At 40.1% G+C, this 16,362-nt stretch overlaps 1 protein-coding gene across 6 annotated transcripts in view; it reads right to left on the bottom strand.

Annotated features, from left to right (window-relative positions):
• The window catches only part of KIAA1549 (KIAA1549 ortholog), a 283,671-nt gene that overhangs the window by 96,525 nt on the left and 170,784 nt on the right, over nucleotides 1-16,362 (bottom strand). For all 6 annotated transcript variants that reach the window (XM_019515386.1, XM_019515387.1, XM_019515389.1 and 3 more), the window contains exons 7-9: nucleotides 15,367-15,550; nucleotides 10,380-10,439; nucleotides 7,104-7,249 (exon numbers count right to left, since the gene is read on the bottom strand). In XM_019515386.1, coding sequence (XP_019370931.1) covers nucleotides 7,104-7,249; nucleotides 10,380-10,439; nucleotides 15,367-15,550 — 390 coding nt within the window. The remainder of the gene's footprint in view (nucleotides 1-7,103; nucleotides 7,250-10,379; nucleotides 10,440-15,366; nucleotides 15,551-16,362) is intronic.

The raw sequence follows: 16,362 nt of genomic DNA, 5'->3' as shown, positions 1-16,362 counted from the left end.
GGGATGTGGACAGCATGGAGAGGGTCCAGAGGAGGGCCACTCGCATGATCAGGGGACAGCAGGGCAGGCCCTGTGAGGAGAGGCTACGGGACCCGAACCTGTTCAGCCTCCACAAGAGAAGGCTGAGGGGGGATCTTGTGGCCTGTTATAAACTAGTCAGGGGGGATCAGCAGGCATTGGGGGAGTCGCTGTTCCCCCGAGCACTGCCAGGAGTGACCAGGAATAACGGTCACAAGCTGGCAGAGGGTAGGTTTAGGTTAGATATCAGGAAGTGCTACTTCACAGTCAGGGCGGCTAGGATCTGGAACCAACTTCCAAGAGAGGTGGTGCAGGCTCCTACCCTGGGGGTTTTTAAGAGGAGGTTAGATGTACACCTTGCTGGGGTCGTTTGACCCCAGTACTCTTTCCTGCCATGGCAGGGGGTCGGACTAGATGATCTGCTCAGGTCCCTTCCTACCCTAGAAACTATGAAACTATGAAACCTGTGAGTTAGATTTCAATGCAATGTGGGAGCTGAAGTTGCTCTAACATCTCACCTTAATACAAAGCATGACAGAATTACCTCGCAAAATAGAGAAGTATTACTGGGCGCAAGGGTAAAGAGATCATGATTATATCCTATATATTTCGTATTCTACCTAGCAACAAAAGGCAATTTATATTTAAGAGATTTTATTATTTATCTAACAAGATGGACAAATTTACAGTAAAAAGATAAAAGGGATCCTAATAAAAAAGTTGTTCCTCTCATTCTGCGTCCTTCACCCCTTCTGCCTACTACTAAGCAACCAGTCTTCAAATGAAGATGGAAAAATAGTATCAGCAAAGAAAGTAAAGATACCTAGATCTGCTTAATTTGAATATCCAGTAGCATCACTTCCATTTATGGTCTGAGCACATCACTATTGTTCTGACTCTTTCAATGATCCAATTAGATTAATATAATTTGTTCAACTCTACCTTAATTTGGGGTCATTGCAGAAGTGATGGGGGAGAGTTCAGTAACAGCTTGCAGCAAAAAGAGACTAGCCACTCAAGACTTAGATGCTCTGTCTGGTAATAATTTTACATGCTATGCCACTTCTTATTCAGGTTGACTGTATCCCCTCTGAGAGCAGTCTTACAGATGCTGGGGCAATCATAGTATATTGCAGAAGGATACATACTAACTCTCCAGTTTGGAGGGGAAGAAATCTTTGTGGGGTTTCCTCAAAGACACCCAAGTGAGTTAAAGGTGCAGTTAACACTGAAATAGCAACACTATTTGTGCCTCCCTTCCTTATTTGTCAGGTGTGGTCATCAATATTTACTTTCACTGAACTCCGAGTGACCTGGCTGCATACACCTCCTTCCATCCAAAGCATTTATAGATCTATTTCACAATACAAAAGGACAGAAGACAGAAAAATTGATCTGTGCTTTCTGTGCATTGAGCTTTGTGTCATTTATCCATTTTATGTCTTTTGTAACATTCCAAATTTTTGTCTTACAGGTTTTGAAGGTCTGTCCTTTACAGCGCTAAAAGCATCAAACATGCATAGAAATCCAGTTTGCCAGACAAATGGGAATGCTTTTCATGCATTAAGAAGCATTTTATATTGAAGCTTTGAGCACAAAGGATAAGAAAGGAGAGGAACTGTGTGAAAAAGCAAAAATTTCAATACAATATAAACAAATAGAAAAAAAATCATTCAGCCTAGTCTACATGTTTCAACTTCTAAAGAATAAAAGCTTAACTTTGTTCCAGTGCCACTAAAATTTAATTGCAAAAAAAAAGTTTTCAAAAGAGTACATAGGTCAGTGACTAGTGTTACTGTGGTAACCAGCTCTAGTCCATAAATTGTAGAAAAATCCAGGTGATGGAAGAACTCAAAGCATTCTGAACTAACAAAACATTTGCACTGTGTCATGAGCCAATGGGATCCCATAGTCAATGGCCAATTCATCAGTAAAGATGCTACAAATGGATACGTTCAGGATTAAACTGCAGGTTATTTGAAATCCAAGAATAGCAAGATTTTTTTCCCTTTGAAATATGTATATCTGTCAGTAAAAATAACCAAAAAAAATTTTTTTTCTGCTTTATTTTTAAAAAGAGAGGGAGAAACAGAGACAGAGAGAGAGATTTAAGCACTTATGCAATTAAGTCAAGCTGAACCCTGGTCCTCCTTAGTAGACACTGCAACATGAAGCATATGGGAAATGGGCAATACACATATATACACAGTCTGTCTTTGGGTAGAGCAAGTTATTGCATAAACCTACAGAGTCAGGAAATACTGGTGAAGTTAAAGGCTGTTATCTGTGGCTATGAACAGATGTCATCCTTGGAATGGGATCAGCTGTGCCAGGATGTGTCCCCTCACAGCTGATCCACTTCACTGGGTGACAGGTGTCACCTGTTGTCTTGAGTCAGGGCACTGGGAGATTCCCAAGGGGCACCTCCACAAGCTGGGAAACTCAAATGCATCCCTAGGGCTTCATGGACCTGATTCTGCAGAGAAATTCCTGGGGCACACAGAATCGGGCCCCTGAAGCTCCAGAAGCACCTGCCTAGGGGGCTAGAAAGTGTGCATACTCCAGGCGGCCTGTGCTCTCCCCACCATAAAGCAAACAGACATCCACTGCAAAAAAGAAGAAAAAAAAAAGTGGCACAATTTTTTTACCTGTTGTCATGGTTACAAATGTAGGCATGTGGTGCGACAAGAAGCATGGATATCTGTTTGCTTTTTATGGCATCACAAAGGCAACATCTGTTTCCAGCCTCTGTCCTTAAGTAATCTTGTTGCAGCATTTGTTGTTGTTGTTATTATATTGAGTAGTCATCCAAGTTGAAATATAGGTCCTTGTCCTACCATTTGATCCACATAGGTAGACCCTTATTATACTTGGAGGAAGTAACTAGCAAGTGAATTTGTATAAGGAGTCCAATGACAAGGTCATTTCCTCTGGCAGATGCCCCAAGCAGCAAGCCTCTGTTCTGCTAGCTGGAAATTTGGTTTGCCAAATCAGAGTGGTTGTTCAGATAGGGATAGCAACCAAAAGCCTGAGGACTTGTCTGGAGCTGAAGGGGGAAAAAAAAATACTGTGAGGTGCACTACTGTTTCTCTCAGACACCCACCCCAAGGAAGACGTCCTAATGCTGGACAGGTCCTCAAGTTCCTTGTTGCCAGCTCTATGGTCTGACGAAGCACCATGCTGGCCCACCAAACAGATTCTCAGACTGGAAAATACTGGTATTGCTAGCTTGCCAGTTGAGGCAGCCACTGGAGCAGTGAAAATTAGCCACCGGGCTCCACCAAAAAAAACAAAAACTGGACAGCAAAATTCTTAAAGGGTCCATATAAAAAACCTCAAAATCCTCAGAAAACCTTATCTTCAACAGCACATAATCTGCAAGTAATTTGGGACACAGTCCATTTATACAAAATAAAGAAAATGAACCTGTGCTTTATATTTTAAAAAATGAACTCAGTGATAAAGTGTTATCATGCCTTTGTAAATATTATTTCCTCAAATAATGTTTGGATACTTAAATATTAACTGTCCAATGTTATTTAATTTCTATAGTTTTCCATTTCTTTTGCCACTTTGTGCCAGTTGCCATTCTTTATGCCACTTTATCCCAACTGCTACTCGTTAATAGGATTCACTCCCCCTTCTCCCAGGTTTCAAAAGATCAGATTTGAAATAAAACTTGAAAGGTGACATTTGAAAGCAATATAAATTAAGCATCTTAATATAAGCTTCTGGTAGTTTTTTTTTTTGTTTTTTTTTTAAACAGTATGTGAACTGATGTGACAGACTATTCATAAAACATGTCTCATGGCATTGCCCTAAGTCTGCATGATACAACGTAACCTACATCATGCCTGTGGGCCTGTATTTGAATGAGGCAATCATAATATGTGAAATGCTTCGTGAAACATTTGTATGAATGCTGCACAAAAACAGAGAGTGTTGATCTGTGTATAATAACCAGCTGGAAGGCTTTAGAGACTGCATATCTGGTGGCTTTAAGGGCCTCTTAAAGACTGCTACCCTGAACAAGGCAGATGAAGTCCCTTTAGCCTTCTTTCCTATGATCACACAAAGGTGTTGGAAATACATGAATATAAACATGCACAGCATTGCCATGAAGCAGTTCTGACTGGTATGTAAACAACATACCTGTCACTAACCTGCAAGAGCAAAGAAATGAGAAGTTAAGCCACAGACAGACCCTCTTCTTCACTCACAGGCACACACCTTACCACATTACAGTTACCATATACCCCAAGTTCCATGCCAAAATATGGAATCTTTTCCCTTGCACTTTCTCATATCTTTTCACCAATTACTGTAATAATATCTGTATTACTGCTGTGCAGGGTTGGCATACATAACTAAAGGGAGTGATGGAGTACTTAAGAGGCAGAGCTGCTGTTGTGGAGTGTGGGGGAGATTGTACTAGTTGTATTGTACAGTTGCCCAGTTATGGAAACTTTATAGCCCCTTTGCACAAGCACAGTGGTACAAAAAGATGGGTGGGGGGAGTTATTAGGATTAAGCAGGCAAGGCCTGGCCCACAGAATGCATCACACACCGAAGTAAAACCATCTCCATGAGCATTGGATTGTCACCCAATCAATGCTTTACTCTAAACTAGAAAGGGATTTCTCAGACACCGGTGCATGCAAACAATACACAACAACTGGTGCTCTATTGCCTAAACCAGAGGTGCTCAATCTCCTGCAAGCCAAATGCAGCTCATGGAGCCATAGGAATCCAGCTTGTGGAGATCCCCATGGACTGGAAAATTTAGCAGCAGGGGAGTAGTGACAATAAATACAGCCACCCTCCCCCACTGACAAATTTCCAAACCCCAAGCCCTGTGCAGCAGGTTGAGGCCAGGTTATGCCCCCTCCTCACACCCCTACATCTGGATAAGCCTTGAGTCACATCCCTTCCCACCCTGGGCTGGATTAGGTTGGCCCACACCCTACCTTCCCTGCCTTCCTCTCCCTCTCCCCCAGTGGGTCTAGGTTGAGGCCCAGCCATGTCCCCTTTCCTCCATAGGGCCAGGTCAAGCCCCCTTTCCCTCCATCCTGCAGGGCCAAGGCCCCTGCCAGGATGCCCCCTGCCACCCTCTGCCCCACCATGGCCAGGATGAGGCCCTGTCATGACTGCCACATGCCAGATAAGGACTGCCATCTGGATCCAGCCCACAGATGTAATGAGCACTACCCATCTGGCCTGCTAGGCAAAAAGGTTGAACACCACTGACCTAAACAATAAAACAGTAACTTCTTACATGCAGCCTATGTATTTTACATATGGTAGCATCTTTTGTGGGCAACACAAGGCTTATTTTATTTATACTCAGAGGCAGAATAGAGGAATACAATATAACACACACAAGAGTACATTGGGAATGAAAAATCCAAAACAAACACTGTATTCACACGAATTGCATCTGTGCAAAAGGAAAAAAAACAACAAAAACCCCTAACGTTAAAACAGATGTTTTGGGGGAAGGAGGGTGTGGAGAAGGAGAGGGGAAAAAAAAGTTGAACATCTGGAGATTAAAGTGGGAGGGGAAACTGTAGGGTTATACTGAATGAAGGTGATGACTCTGAACTGCCACGATGACAACTGTGAGGTCAGCTGTTGATGGATTAGGTAACAAAAAGTCTTTTTAAACAGTTTCCACATTAAACAAGGTAGATTGAATTTCAGTGTGTTGATCTGGGTGATAAGGAAACATATAGGAGAGCTTGGAGCTTACAGCAAGGTAAATTTTCAAATTTTTGCAGTTAAGAACTTGGCTTCCAGCCCCTGACCCTCCCCTTCCCCCACAAGTGGAAACCACTGTTTATGATGAAAGCATAAAACAGAACCAGAGTATGACAGAAGGTGGCTTGTGTATAAAGTTTGGCACAATTAATACTGTCTTTCACTGCAACTCTTATGACCTGGAAGCAGTGAAAGGGTGGAGTATGTTCTTTTTTTTAACAAGATACCTTAACTGCATGACAATTGTGCCACCCAGAGTTCAAGCACATTATCCTATTTCATAGTTATACACTACAAAATACTCCTGAGTATCTAGAAGTATTGAGAGAGCTGCATAACAGCTGCTCTAACAAGACATCCTTTGATTCAAAGGGGCATTATCATCCTTTGCAGAGCATCTCAGTCAAATTACAAACATGCTCAGTTTTCATATTAGGCTGAATTTTATTAAGCATTTTTTAAAAACAATCCTCAAAGAAATCATGTGATTTACTTTATAACTACTTAAAGCTTCCAATGGTTTCAACTGCCATTACCACTTACAGTTGGTAAGGAGAACAGAATGGCTAGATGACTTGTAGAGAGAGGTAGGTTAGCAATATTAGCCAAGTCAGGTAGGAGGCAGGGTAAATTTGCACCTTTATAGACTAGCTAAATCAGAGATGTATAGTATAAACATTCATAAGCAGAGGGCCTACTCCACTAGATGCTATGAAGGGACTGCAGGAAGCAGAGCTGCTAAAGAGAAAGCAGCAATTTCATCACTCAGAGTGGTTGTTCTTAGACAACACCACTTTTAAAGTGAACTTCAATAGGATATTGCGGAACAAGAAATCATCCACAGACTGGACTGTATCAATTATGGTTTAACCCAAAACTACAGATTCTTATCCCTGGACTAGCTTTTGTAAACCCTATATCCCTCAGTAGGGTAACTGCTTTGATATTCCTCTTTACTTCCTATCCACCTTGCCTCTCTCAGCAGAGCCCTCTTCTTTTTGCTCCCCGCTTCCCTCACCTTTGTGTTCTAATCACTGCTTTCTATTTAGCAATTCTTTTTACTGCAGTCCCTTCACGTGATCTAATGAAGTAAACTCACTGCTTACAAAAGCTTATACTGTACACTGCTCGCTGATTTAGTTAGGTGCAAATCTACCTGGCTTTCCAGATGACTTGCAACACCTTATGTGAATACTAGTTACAAAGCAACTGTATTGTGCATTTATTTTTCATCTTAGCTCTGCTCAGATGCTAGGTATTATTTACTATTTCAGTTGTTTATTCCCCTCATTTTCTCATCCTCGGCTCTAGCTCCAAACATTCAGTACCTGCACAATATTGCTCCCTACAAAACTGGCCCGCCTCCATATTCGCCCTCTGGTCAAAGCTTCATTCAGCAGCTGAGCCAGTTTCCTCTCCATCTCAGCCTGAAACACGTCCTCCTGAATTCGCTGGTCGATGACACCCAGGAGAACTACGTTTGGAAGAAAGCAATCCAAGAATAAGCAAATCAGTAAAACAAGTTCTCAGTGTCGTCTGTGCAATGGTCAAATGCAAGTCTTGGATCATTCTCTACTGACCTCTGCTGGACTATTTAAGATTAGCATTGAAATGCTGATGTGGGAATTCCTCACCCAACCCAGCTAGATGTTGCATATTGCAATTCTGGTCTTTGGTAGAAGGATTAATATAATTAAGTTGGTAGAAGAATTAAGATAATTAATTAATTAATTAATTCATTAATTTGATAGAAGAATTAATATAAAAACAAACAAAAACACTGAGGATATTTCTGGATCAGAGCAGTCCTAGCAATCATTGAGCAATCTTGCTTCCAAGACAACTGTGGACATTGAAAAGAAATTCAGGGATGTAATCACTTCCAACACTACTTTCAATCATCATTTTATTTTGATTCAAAAGTCATGGAGTCAGGAGTGGGCAAGGATAAGAGAAAGAAACAAGAAAGAAAAAGTGAGATTGAAAAAGAAAATAGAAAGATGATAGCGTATTTTAAAAGTGTAAGTCTATCTGGCCTGTGACAGGTATTTATGTAAGCGTGGTTGAGCAGCAGTGCAAAAAAAATTGTTAGCATTAGTAGCTGTGACAACCACACCATCACCCTGAAGGCTCTCCAAGTCACTGGAGCATCCAACACTCAGTGGCTTCATCCAGGAATGACACATGAGAACATAAAACAAATGAAGGCTTTTACTAAGTGTGGCAAAGATAGGGTAAGACATGGGTTAGAATGAATGCATAGAAGCTCAACTAAAGGATACTAAACAACATTAAAAAAGCAGCAAACAAAAATTGCTCTCCATGGATTTAAGTATCTGCAAGAAAATAAATTCAGCTGCGTTCTTTAGAATTCTCCACTAAAGAGCTGAAAAGCACCAGTAACTTGTTTTTGTTTTGGTTTTTTTTTTTTTTTTTTTGTTTTTTTTTTTTTTTATTTGATTTGTAAAAATATTTTCGCTTTGCTTTCCACTTTTAAAACCAATAATATTCTTCAAATAATCAAGCTTTCAATGTTTGGTTTCTGATTTTCACTAAAAAGAAAATGAACAAAAAAATTAACTGGCCATTTCACAAAACTATGAAACACTATCAAAACTGCCTCTCCCCCGCAAAATTGGATCTTTTTACCAATTCTACACACAAACCTAGTGTGGCAGAATTAGATGGCAATATAAGTAGTCTGTGATCAAAAGCAATTAAATGCATCAAATAAAGAAAAGACTTGCTTTGCTTTCTTTTTAATGTGGCTTGATCAAATTATGAATAATAGCAGGAGTTTTAGTCTGCAATTGAGAAGCACAGTTCTAGAAACGGCACTCTCCTATTTCATGAAAAATGGGATTGTTTGGGGAATCTATGTACAGCTTATGAATTCTGATCGATTTTATGAACTCTAACCCTTGGCATACATTAAATCAATCATTTGTAGACAAGGACCATGCCATCTATCACAATCCCTTTCTGGAAACAGCTGTAGAACAATCAAAGGAGTCATTAATATGGAATGACTTTACCCTTCCAATACAATGTAAATATTAAAAAGACTGGCTAAGCAGAAGGAAACTGGCTCTTCTCCCCAGATTATTTGCAGGGTTGGAGAAGCAGAAATTCCTCAGAACCCAAAAAATAAGATGTTATAACTGGATTAAAAAAAAGTCAAATTCAAGGAAGTTCAGGAAACGCAATGGAATGTGATTTCTGAGCTGGAGGCAACCATTTGATTGCTGAACCTGAGGAAGCTAAGAATTTGCTGCATGGATGGACAGAACAAATATAAAAGGCCAAGCAAAAGAGGAAAAGGGCTTGCGGGTTCTGAAAGGATGGGGAACAAAAATCCAGACCCACACAGTAGTTAGGATTCTCAAAGTAGAGTTTTTGTATGAATCTATAAATCTTGGTGCTTCTTTTATGAAGGGGAGAGTGGGCTGTGGGGAGTGAGAATGCTCACATATGTATGTGCATATGTACACTGAAGAAGTTTCTGGGGACATGGTGACAGAATGAATGAGGTAGTTTGCTATGGACTCAGGGACATGAATTTAAACTCCACTTCAGACTTGTGGCAAAGGTTGCTCCCAGTTGACCCAGTGGCAAATGGGCAAATGATTATTCAGGCTATGCTATCCTTGTAATTTCTTTGTGTGCCTCTGACTACGGAAACTGGCATGCCTTGACATTCTAGCCCACTATGCTGTTAGGCTTGGGCAAACTCTGATTTTGGTTTGTGACTAAAAGGTTACTCTGCAAAACCTCTGGGTCTCTTCCTATAATTGCTACACACCTCTAAGGGCTTAAACACCTAACTGGAATATATTCAAGTGCAGATCTGAGAAAGAATAGGCTGGAGCAACTGGTGAAGGACATCTGGAAAGAAAAGATCCACTTCTGAGAAGGGTCATCCAGAGGGGACCGCACACCTCAAGAATGAGCTTGCAGGGCCAGAGGCGGTAACTGGACTGTCCTCAAGATGAATCAGATTATGAAGCAGACAAAAAAGCTTAGCAGATCCAAACACAGCAGCCTGATTTCTGACCAGCTGGGAGAACTCAACCAGCTCTGATAATTACATTCAGGGCAAATTAAATGGCGAGCTGACTTGGATCAGAGGTGATTTGGAAGAAATGAGTTGTGGGAATAAATCAATGAAATGTGATGCAACTGCTTCAATTAATGTTCTTAAAAAAAATTTCACACATATGGTATCCAGTCTCACTCTGTGGTATAGCCTTGTGTAATTTGGTACAAGGTAACTTTTAAAAAGAAAGTTGTTACTGAAGGTAAAAATTATTCTAAAAATTGATCTGCAACCTATAAAGCATCTAGGGTATATAATGTCCTCTCTCTACCTGGATGTGCATGTTTCTGCATTTTAGACATGTATTAATATTTTGAACCGATAAAACAAGGGATTTCTCGCGTTTGTTCTGGACAAGCCAAGTGCATTTTTCACAGAAATTCCAACTCTTTATGCTTTTGGTTTTGGAGTACATTCAGTCCTAAACAGAAAACACCCTCAAATATTATGCATGTCCTGGCTAACAAAAATAACCACACAGCTTTTTCCCCGTATGGACCATACATACCTGTTCTCACCCACGAAGATTTCATCAACTGAGACACGTTAAGTTTAGGGTAATGAAAGGCTGAAAAAAAGAATGGGAGAGAAAACATTTGCAAAAGCTCAACAGCACAAAAATAAAAGAGAAACTGTTTCATAATTGTCCCTGAAAATGTACTTCTTTGTTATACAGCACAATCCTTGGTCTTCTCCATAAGCAACAGAAAGACACTGCTGTTGATGCATATTCTCCAACTGAAGTCTGAAAAAAAAGGAGCCGTCTAAAGTGGTCAGGATTAATAACGTAAAATATTTCAAACTTGTCACCCTGAGGTCTTTGCTCCTAGAAGTGTAAAGTAAAGCCCATTATACCAATTCTTCTTCCTCAGCTAAATGTGAAGTGAGATTTTTGCACTAGTAGGAACAGGCTCTGCTACGGATGATTCCAGGCGACTCACTGATGACTGGTTGAGGAAGAGAATACAGCTCTTCATGGCCAAAATCAAGTAGAAATATTAACAATCAGTTAAACATGCCAGGAAAAGAATGGACATCTGCCCTCTAACCATGGGCAGCAGGAGATCATAACTCAGTGCCATTTAAGTGGTTCCAGTTTCCTGTTCCAGCTTACATCCAAACCGTGCCACATCTGGAACATTAGTTTTAACCTGTTAAAACTGCATGGTGTTTGGAGAAAAGAAGCCTTTCACTTGATGGAATGTATTTTTAAACAGAATCTATAGAGCTGTCAGGTTTTTCCAACATTCATGAGTTTATGGCAAATCTCATATTTGGTATGGTGTCTAAAGTCCCAGACACTGAAATCAGGTGAATAAGAGAATTTCTCTCAAATATTTCTAGTCTTCTCAATTATGGAGAAAACCTTGAGACCACAGGAGTAACATAAAAAGGAGAGAAGTTATTATTAAAATATTTTAAGGCAACCTTGTAATTTTGCAGGCCTGACTCGGGATTTGGATGCTTGGGGCTGGAAAGAGTGCAACAGATTTCTTCGTAGCAGTTAACTGTATGAAATACAAAACTTATTTTTTTTGGCTAGTTGTATTGCAACAGCACCTGAAAACCCTAACCAAATGGGAATCTGCTCAGATGCTGTGCTAAGATGTAGCTAATTGACAATATCCAATTTAAAGAGATATGCAACATGGACAGAAAGGATGAAATAAAACATAACACTATTATAGGCAAGCTATTAAAATGGCCTTGGACTCTTTGAAAATATTTAAAAGAAAAATGCTGGCAGTTCCCATACTTGGCCACTCCCATTGCCAATATTCTTGCACAAGGTAGTACACTGTGCATAAGGTAGCTATTCAAAATAAGAACAGCACTGGCCAAACATGCTTAAGTGCCTAACAATGTACTGCCTGAGGCCTATCCAACAAGATATAGTTTAAAGAATATGCATATTGGACTACAGATAACAGACCCAATGTAAGATTTATAAGCAGAAGGTGATGCGAAATGAACAAAAGGAGCGAGACAGCTTGCTTCTTTCAAACAGAAATCATAATCAGACTCCAAAGGATTTGTTTAAAAAGGCCCAAGATTTTCAGTGATATTGTAGTACTGGCTATATTTGAGTTTGAAACAGCTTGTATTTGTTTTCAGCTCACCTAGCACTTATAAATCAGTCCTTGTATGCAAGATATTTTAAAACATTATTATATAGAGACATGTACACAGCCAATTTTAAAAAAAAATTAAATCCTTTAGAATGCCTCAACCAACCAGTCGGAGGATAACAGTGCAAGCAACTAAGCAGCAAAAGGAGCAGAAGAGGATGCTAGGGAGTATAAAAAATTGGATGTAAAGGCACATTCCAGCATTCATGAAAAGTAAATATCCAATTACTTGCCACCAGAAAGGGGAAGGACCGCATGCAATTTCCAGAATGAATAAGCAGCTTTTTGACCAGCTAGTTATCTTGCAAGTAGATGTTAGCCTTTTAAGAACAGATTTCTTGCAATTATTTGACTGCTCTCCAGATCAAATGAAATGGACAAAAGCAAACAAGATAGGTTTGCCCCATTCCTCAAAGCTGAAACCAAAGGAAATTAGGTGCCTACCAGTAGGTATCTTTGTTGGTCTGGGCCTTAGTACACATTAAAAAAAAAAAAAAATCATTCTGTAAAATGAAGCAAGGGGAAATTTGACTTCCTTGTTTAATAAGTCATTTGATTCCAGTTTTTGAAATTCTGACATTGTTCCTAAATTCCAGGCCTTCGATGAAACGACATTAATACCCACAGTTCAGTAGGGAAAACTTTATAGCAGGCAGATACAAAGACACCTAGGGAAGTGCCTCAGCAAAACCAGAAAGCTGTTGATGATCCCATGGCTAGAAGCAAAGCTTAGAAATAATCACTTGGGCATCAGATTTGTGCTGCATGAGAAACCTCGCTCTTTGCTGACATGGGAGGTGGAACAACTGATGCTATCACCCAGGGAATAAAACAGCTTTTGTTGCTATGGACATCAAAGCAGAAAAGCACAAATCAAAACTGGTTGTTTTATGTTCAGATAGAACTACAGCGAATAACTTGTTCAAATCATGTACAAGCCTAGTTTAGATGAGATGTCCCCTTTGCTTTGGGTAATGCCTCCCATACCTTTGATTTCATTATATTCAGGATGTAAACTCCCCAATGTTTAAAATGTCTGCACTTATTTGAAAGATGTTTTCAAATTTTCTCTTAAAGTCCCAAAAATCACAGACAATCCATAAGACATTGGTGAGGGCTTTGAGGCATACAGTATGGTACTCTAGCTGTATCCAAATACACTGGATTAGCAATGAATGCAGATTATTAAAAAAGAATATAAAAATATCATTTGGCCCTCCCCCATTCAAAACAGGCATAAAAACCTGAGCCAAGGATTGATGTGGCCCAAGTGGTATTCTTAAAGAGTTCAAAATAGGCAAATTTGTGGGAACTTTGTTATTCAGGATGAAATGATAAAATCCATCATGTACAATGGAGCCTCTTTTCCTGTTGTGTTCGAGTTTGCACAAGCTAGACCACCCCAGGCTGGTAGAAACAGTAATGAAAGATAATCCTGACTTAACGTTAAAGGCACTTGGGAGTAGCAAATTTTAGGTGTGAACAATCCTCAGTCTTTTAAGACACCGCTACAGAAAAGTCTGATCCATATGTTTGACTATGCCATTATACACCTGCATTCACCAGGACACAGAAGCCATCACACACATCTCCACTGCTCTGACTCCAGGCAGTGGCATGGTAAAAGAATAAAACAATCCACTGGACCACTGCACAGATGCAGTAAGCAAGGAGGAAGCCTAGAAAGCTTTCCATCATTCTTTTCATTATTTATTTTTAATTATGGCGATTTTTTCCTATTGTGCTAGGCACTTGCACACAGAGAGACAGCCCCTGCCATAAGAAAGCTGCTTTTAAAATTACACTTAAACACTATAAAACCCCAAATGCCAGACAGTACAAATGCATGTTGAATAAGGTTTTTAAGCATAGGGCAGCCTGACTGTCAAGATATACTGGTCTTGGAAGAAATTCTGTTCTCATTTTATTGCCTAGTCCCATTGCAGGCCACAGCTGGAGTACTGCATCCTGTTCTGTGCGCCCCATTTCAGGAGGGATGTGGACAACATTGAAAGGGTCCAGAGGAGGGCCACCCGCATGATCTGGGGACTACAGGACAGATCCTATGTTGAAAGACTGCGGGACCTAAACCTGTTCAGCCTTCACAAGAGAAGGCTGAGGGGGGACCTGGTGACTGTCTATAAACTCACTAGGGGGGACCAGAAGGGTTTAGGGGAGACACTGGTTCCCCTAGCGCCCCCTGGCATGACAAGGAATAATGGACACAAATTATTAGAGAGTAGGCTTAGATTAGACATCCACAAGAACTACTTCACAGTTAGGGCAGCTAGTAGCTGGAACCAACTTCCTAGGGAAGTGGTGCTGGCTCCTACCCTAGGGATCTTTAAGAAGAGGCTTGATGTCTACCTGGCTGGACTCATTTGAGTCCAGTCTCTTCTCCCGCCCAGGCAGGGGGTCGGACTTGAAGATCTACAAGGTCCCTTCCGACCCTACTTCTATGATTCTATGAAATATGGGTTTTCAAATAAGGAATTTAATCAAAACAACACCCCCCACCATAAATATACAGCAAACAACATACTAGGACACAAGGATAAAGCTAGCCCAAACAAGAGTCAAATGTAAGAAAACAACATTTTTTAACTAGGAACAGTAAAAAATTGGTACAGGAGTCCAAACTAGAACATGCAGAAAGAAGAGAAACACCTTTGGACAGTAAAAGCAAGCAACACCATTTCATTTTAGTTTCTTGATTGAGAGAACAGTGCCCAGTATTTGAGAACTGCCTTTTAAGGTCTCACAAACTAATTTAAATTATTAGCTGCTTGTGGACAAGTTTTCTGTTTTCGTCCTCCCAGGCTGCTGCAAAACCTATTCTGTCCCTGGACAAGAGTCACTGTCATAATTAAATCCAATTACTGTTGCATGCAGGTGGTTCATATCAGACCAAATTATAGCCAAATTTCTGCAGGGAAATAGCAAGAACACAAAAACCTTATTATACCTCATCGCTTTGGTAGCAGAAAAGAAATATGTACCAGAAGAACAGAAAAGGGGGACCAGGAGTTTCCTCAAAAAGATGATTTGAATTATCATAATAAATGGCACAGGCTTTAACTGGTTTTGGTCCCAAGGAAATTCTTATGTGGAATTATCTTAAATACATTTCATGATGCCATGAAGAATGGAACTGGAGAACAACAAGCAGGCTTTTACTTGATCTGATCTAGGGTAGACCAGAACTTCATCTTGCATATCATGCAGAAATTAATGAATGGCAGAGCCGTTATAGAGATTTGTATGGGAAAGACCAAGCAGGAAGCTAAAAACATTAAGCTTCGTAACCAGTTACTGCAAAACTATGGAGGCAAAATACCTAAAACCTTAGTGACATGAGGTACTCACGTTCAGCTATTTGTTGCACAGGAAAGCCCAAATAGAAACTGAACTCTACCACAGACAGATTCCTCAGCAGCTCACTGATTTCAGACCCATTTAAGAAACTCTGATCATCTCGAATAGCAAAGACAATATTCACAGGGCCCTGCCGAAAGGCCATCCGAGGCCTGTTCAGAGTTATATTCAATATCTGAAAAGACAAAATTAGAGCAGATCAGGAAAAAGCCTGACATTAACACTTTTGCTCCCTCCCTACCCAACCTTTTTTTCAAATATGAAATGAGACGTTTTATATCCAACCCAGGCAACATCAATGTCAGACAGATTCTGTTGCACTAAGCCTCAGCAACAAAAGTGTCTCACACACTATTTCTCTTCTAATATTCATCCTTTAAGCACATTTACACCCCAACTTGATATGAAGGATGCCACACAGGAAATGACCAAAGAAGAAAGGTAGAGAAATACCAAACAGAGACAGCAAAGTAATTCCATCAGCTAATACCTCTACCTGCACGAACCAGAACCAGTGAAAATAGTCTCTCAGTCTACAGTCACACACACAGTGGAAAGACCTTCCTTGTCTGTCAAAATCTTCTATGCTTTGCACTAGCAGATCCAAAGATTTGTGGTAACAAAATGCAGACAGGCTTCAAGTAGACTTCCTATATAATGTCTTGCCCTTGAGCTCCACCTAACAGCTACACTAACATGCAAGGATTGCATCTGTCCACAAGAGGAAAGGACAGTTCTGTAAAATATAATTTGCCCGCACTTTAAGGAAGCTTTTCCATAAGCTCCTCTGTACTTTAGGCAAGCTCTTCCATAAACAATTTTCCATGACATCTTAAAATGTCATTTTATTGATGAAAGCATTTAATTGCCTAAAATTATTTATATTATAAAGCATTTTCCAGGTTGGTTAACATATATAGTCCCATTTTTATTGATTTTGGTTTAAAGCAAAGCTAGAATTTAAAAAAAAAAAAAAAAAAAAAAAAA

The sequence above is a fragment of the Gavialis gangeticus genome, unplaced genomic scaffold, assembly GCF_001723915.1.
Source record: "Gavialis gangeticus isolate Ggan-Ray unplaced genomic scaffold, GavGan_comp1, whole genome shotgun sequence".
NCBI lineage: Eukaryota > Metazoa > Chordata > Crocodylia > Gavialidae > Gavialis > Gavialis gangeticus.
This window is presented reverse-complemented; position numbering and strand designations above follow the sequence as displayed.